The following is a 5,523-nucleotide window of genomic DNA, read 5'->3' as shown; positions in this document are numbered from 1 at the left end:
AAGCTGGCGCGAGTTGCAGACTCTTGTTCAGTATTCGCTTCGGTAAACAAAGATTGCTGTGATTTGAGTCCGCGTTTCAAAGCTTCAAATTTTTCCTTCCGCAAACTTCCTGTATACTTGGAGTAACTTTGAAGATGTTTCGATTCATAATGTCGTTTAATGTTATAGTCTTTGAGAACAGCTATGGTTTCATTACAAATTGAACATAGCACCTTATTACTGGACTCAATCGCAAAATACTGAAAGTTTCATTTTTCTTGGAACTTTCTGCATTCACTGTCGATTTTTCGCTTCTTTTCCATACTAACAAATCACACATAAAAACAATAAGTCAAATCAAAATACTTTTATTGACGGGTGTTACAGTTTCGCTTCCTTCGCCTTTCCTACGCAGACTAACTCGCAGTTGCGCCGCTAGCCTTTTTATATGCAATTATTACTGCCATCTCGAGGTGATCGGAATACACTAGCTAGAAACAACGCGGTAATTCCAAATATTTAATTACGCCTAATTCCACCTAGCGGGTAGCTGAAAAAGAAAGTACATAGTACCACTACTCGCCACTAGATGTCGTTAAGTGTCACAATACACAATAATAATTGAAATGCAAAAAAAGCGTAAGTTTGCTTAGGTCATGCACTTTGCGACTATCCTAGTCTAGAAATATAGTTAAGGGCAGAAATTGGCCCTTGGAACAAACTGAAAAAATCATTATGGCCCGAAGGCTTCAAAGTTTGGAGACCCCTACTCTATAGTCTGGAATGTTTTTTAAAAAAGTACTTTGTAATCCAATGCTTTGAGCACAATAGAGGTGGCACATACTAGTTAACAACCTATGTATAATCAATAGTGATAGGCGTGTTGAATTGCAGGGGATGCTGGATTAGACAGGGTGTAACTGTAAAAAAACATTGACACAAAAAATTTATTAAAACATAACAAATGTTACCTAGTATAAACTCAACTGCTCAACTGAATATTTCAAAGACAAAATATGAGCATCTTTAGTAACAGATTTATTCTTCTTGAAATTGTCCAGCATAGGAACCAGTATTTCCCAATCTTTGATAGTGCTGATATTATCCTGTACCAACTGTTTTAGCAACTGCAAGGTATCCCTGACTGCAACATCTTTCGATAATACAATTTTCTGATAATTAGAATCTATCAAGGCACAACTCCATTGCAAAAGTTTGGCTTCAGTCTCGACCCCAGTCATATTAGGTAAACATTTTTCCTCAGAAGACCATAACAGATAAATATATTTCATCAACACCGAAACATTATTCATAGAAAGGTCTGACCTCAAATGTGGAATCAGTAAGGCTTCACTGAAGGATCTACATAAAACCATGTTGACTAGTTTAGTCTTTTCAGAAGGTTGCAAACTTTCTAAGGCTGAGTTGGTGTGACTATCTGAATCTAGGACAAATTTCAATATTTTTGACAGGTGTTTTTCTGAAATATCACAAAAATGCTTCATAAGCGAACAAAGTGTTTTCGTTTCTTTTTTTTTGAAAATATCCGGAAGCAACTCTTCCACTATAATAGTCTCTGGCAAACCATGTTGCACCATTTCCTTTATTTTATCAGATAAAACCTTCGGCATGTTTTCAGGTTTCACTTTGAGAGCTTCGTCCCAAGATGCCACATCAACCTCTTGTATCAGTTTTATATCACTATCTAGGCCATCTTGCCAAACTTTATGACTTCCGACTAGAGCTGCCAGCTGTTCAGTTTCCAAGTCGAAAGGAATGACAGCTAAATTCTGGCCCACTGGTAGAAGTATATTATTCTCAATCTTCCACACTTTGGCATTACTGGTGAATAACTTAAAAAGCTGCTTTGACTGTGTTACCCTGAACTGAGTGTTGTACATTACCAACACAGCTCCTTCTTCGTTGTAGTTGGCCCCATATAAGGCAATGTAATTTTCGTCTAAAGATATCATGGATACAGGATGTTTAGGGGACACTGATTCAACAACCGAGAAAAGTCTACCTACATCATATACTCCTGAATCTGACACTGTTTGCTCTAGAGGATTTGCACAGAAAGCACCATCGGACCCTAAAAATCAAGAAAATTCATCATTCTACATGTAGATCTCTCTCTTTCCTACTAGTATCCAGGGAGAACATGCTCAGAGATTGCAGTATCAACTCATACTCCCAACGAACACCCGATTTATATGCTATGTATCTGAGGAAGTTTAGTTGGACATTTTCGATGTTCTTAATATAAGTTGCACAATGAGGGCACCAGACAGAAGAACAAAACTCCAGGTGTAGATGGACCAGTGAACAATAAATGGCTCTAATAGCAGTTGGGTCGTGGGTTACCCGTTTGATAAACCCTAGCATTTTCATGGCTTTATGGATAGCCGTGGGTATATGTAGATTGAAGCTCAAGGTGGGATTAAGAACAACCCCAAGGTCTTTTATTTGATTAACAGACTCCAAGACCATTTAAAGTCTAATCAAAAGTGGTAGAAGGTACATGGGATCGATAAAAGCGCATGACATGGCACTTTGTGGCATTCGAGTCCATGCCATTTAAGGAGCACCAGTTTGATAGATTGCCAAGGTCAGACTGAAGCCTATGGGCATCCAAAGAGGTTTTAATAATTAGGAAAAGTGTTAAATTATCTGCAAACAATAGTGCTTTGGCATGCCGGAAGCAATGAATAATGTCATTAATACAAAAATTGAACAATAAGGGAGCGAGGTGTGACCCCTGAGGAACACCAGAGGTTACTTCAAATAACTATAAATAATAAATAATTTATAAATTCGTAAGAACAATCAGTTAGATAATCATTTCCAGAAAGAGCAATTTTGTATTCTCAGCATTATACTCGTACTCGTTATTTTCAAAAACTCAATATTCAAATAAAATTGCTTACACAAAGTAAATAGATGCATCTTGTTTTCCAATTTATGGAAAAGACATCCGGCCAATTTATACTCATCTCTCACAAGTTTGATTTTTCTATACTTTATTTTACTAGTTTCAAACGTTGTCCAGTATAGGTGAGTTTCCTCAGTTTTCACGATCATTCCAAAATATAATTCATCGCTAGTTTGTTCACATATGATATCCTCAATTTGGTCTATCTCAGGAATATTGGGGTTCAAAGTTTTTCTCTGTTCCAGAGCTTCTTCAAGTTTATATAGTGCACCATTTTGAAAAACTAAGAAGGAATGTCCATTTTTTGTGATTAGTGTGTGTATTGGTTTAATAAACTGAAATAAAAAATAACACAATTACGATTAACACTTAAAATAACAGACCATATTGAATAATGATTTCAACTGGGGCATGTCTACATTACGTCAACTAAATAAACACTTTCCACAATATTTTCTTAACACAAAATTGGGTGTTTTCTTCGAAAACCATGCAATTCCTATCAATGCCCTGATCTGTAATATTACAGTAAGGGAAGTTGTTTTTTAATTGTTGATAAAGTGCAATTAACGCACAAGAAAAAAATTTGAAAAAATTACCTTATATTTCTTCACCTTATCCAAATTATCATCTTCTTTATCCCACATTCGGATGAAAGATTTATTGAAAACTGCAACGTATTTGGCTGAAACATTATCATAAATGACAGGAGAACTGAATTTGTCTTTGGTCCGCCAACATGAAATCTGTTTCTGGCCTGAAACCTAGAAAGAAATATATATATACATATGATAGGAACTACCGAAATCTGTAATTATTTTTTATGTTCACACAAATATGATCAATTGAAATGAAAAATATTTTATAATTGGATTACGTGTTTCTATTCCGATTACCTTATATCTACTTGCAATATTTTTTCCTAATGTAGTGATAACTGTCCCTTTTTGTGAATCTTCAGTAACGCCAAAAAAACCCTTGGTGTCAATAAGAGGGCACAATGCATAAAAGGTCCCCAGTTTGGCCATTTTTATCGATATAATACTAGAATTTTTATAGTATTGAATTAAAAAGTCAAACTTATGAAAGAATAGTAATATGCTTTTTCTATGAATTTATAAACACATACATATCCAAAACAGTGAGGTTAAATTATTAAATAATTTGTCTTCTTCTTAGTTATAGTTCTGTGATAGGCCTGAGAATTCTAGCAATAATAGTCAATAAATTTAGATACATGTCACAATGTCAGAATATTTTTTCGTTAGATACCCCATTAATTATCAATCGCTCAAAAAATTGTTCGCGTCATGTGGTGTAAGGAAATGATTGAAAAGTTCGACCGTGGTGCAATTGACCGTTTGAGTATTCCAAAACGAACTGAATCCAACAAAAGTTGTTCGTGGAAAAAGCACAGCGGAGAAAATGGTCGCCTGTTCCTTCGGCCGAATGGGTCATGTGGCTACTGTCCGGCTTGAGCAAAGTATAACGGTCAATTCTGAATGGTACACGACCATTTTTTGCCGGAAGTCTTTGGAGAAATTCGTTAAAGTAACTGCCGAAGACGAATTATTCTCCATCATGACAATGCGAGCTCTCACACATCTCGTCAAACAGGTGAATTTTTGAGCAGTCAAAACATCGAATAGAGATAGAGAAATACACAATTTTGATAATTGGTTTCCATTCCATTATTTTCGGATGTTATGGGAAGCTGAATTTATTCCAGGAGATATACTGGCTTCACTGAACAATACTTTTCAATATACTACTATTCATTATGAAGACCTGTAGAAGAGTATTTGGGTGACTGTAACGATTTTATTTGAAGTTTGCGAATACCGAAATAATTGATGTTTTCCCAGAGTTTGATGTTCGAATTGTAAAATGTAGATGTCGCCACTTTGCATTAGTCCTCCAAAATTAGTATTTTCTGAATATTATTTTCAAGACAAGTACCTTCGTTAACTTAATATTTATGAAATATTTGAAATTGAAATTAGAGAGTAAAAATTATTTGGAAAATAAAAATTTCTATTGTAAAATAAAAAAAGTGTGCGTCTCGGACGCCTGACACAAGTGATAATTTTATTTTCATTTTATTTATAAACATATAATTGGCCAGTAATCAGAATAGATTTGGTGTTATGACCTACTAAGTATTCTTTGATTAATATAATCTTGTAGTTATTTTAACAATAGCAAAATAATAATAAAAAACAAAAAATATGTATATAAAGACAAAAATATAAAGATGGACTTTGAAATTGAAAACAAAAAATATTAGTATAAAATAAAATAAAATGGAGTTCCACACCTAAATGTTGGTGTAACTATTGTTTGAAAGCTACAACATGGTGAAATGATACTCAATCAGCCTACTTTCTAAACAGTTATCTGCATGTTCAAATAGAATTTTTTCAAAGCTTTTTTAAATTCAGTCCTGGAAGCAATGTTTGTGAAGTCTACAGGAAGTTTATTGTATTGTTGGATTCCTCTATAGATTGGTGTATCCTGATTTTTCTTTTGTTCTCATGTATATTTGTTTCAGTCTTTCAGTATTTCTTGTATTGTGATTATATCTATCTCCTACTGTTTCCATGGTGGTATTA

General features: G+C 34.3%; 1 protein-coding gene across 3 annotated transcripts; it reads right to left on the bottom strand.

Moving 5' to 3' along the window:
• Positions 1-331: 331 nt before the first annotated feature.
• On the bottom strand, positions 332-4,070 carry LOC111505426 (nucleolar protein 11). Of its 3 annotated transcripts, none has more exons than XM_074181413.1 (5): positions 3,808-4,070; positions 3,511-3,675; positions 2,907-3,246; positions 951-2,071; positions 332-529 (listed from the first exon to the last, which is right to left on the bottom strand). In XM_074181413.1, exons 1-4 carry the CDS (start codon positions 3,937-3,939, stop codon positions 951-953), a joined length of 1,758 nt encoding a protein of 585 aa, XP_074037514.1. In that variant the 5' UTR covers positions 3,940-4,070; the 3' UTR covers positions 332-529. The 3 variants fall into 3 exon arrangements, with proteins under 3 accessions (XP_074037514.1, XP_074037513.1, XP_074037512.1); XM_074181412.1 differs by lacking the exon at positions 332-529 and adding an exon at positions 880-899; XM_074181411.1 differs by lacking the exon at positions 332-529 and having other exon boundaries at positions 913-2,071.
• Between the last annotated feature and the right edge of the window lie 1,453 nt (positions 4,071-5,523).

The sequence above is a fragment of the Leptinotarsa decemlineata genome, unplaced genomic scaffold (assembly GCF_025532065.1).
Source record: "Leptinotarsa decemlineata unplaced genomic scaffold, Ldec_3_MD MMD2_tig00026314_RagTag_RagTag, whole genome shotgun sequence".
Classification (NCBI taxonomy): Eukaryota; Metazoa; Arthropoda; class Insecta; order Coleoptera; family Chrysomelidae; genus Leptinotarsa; species Leptinotarsa decemlineata.
The sequence above is the reverse complement of the archived record's forward strand: the minus strand, read 5'-3'. Positions and strand labels throughout refer to the sequence as shown.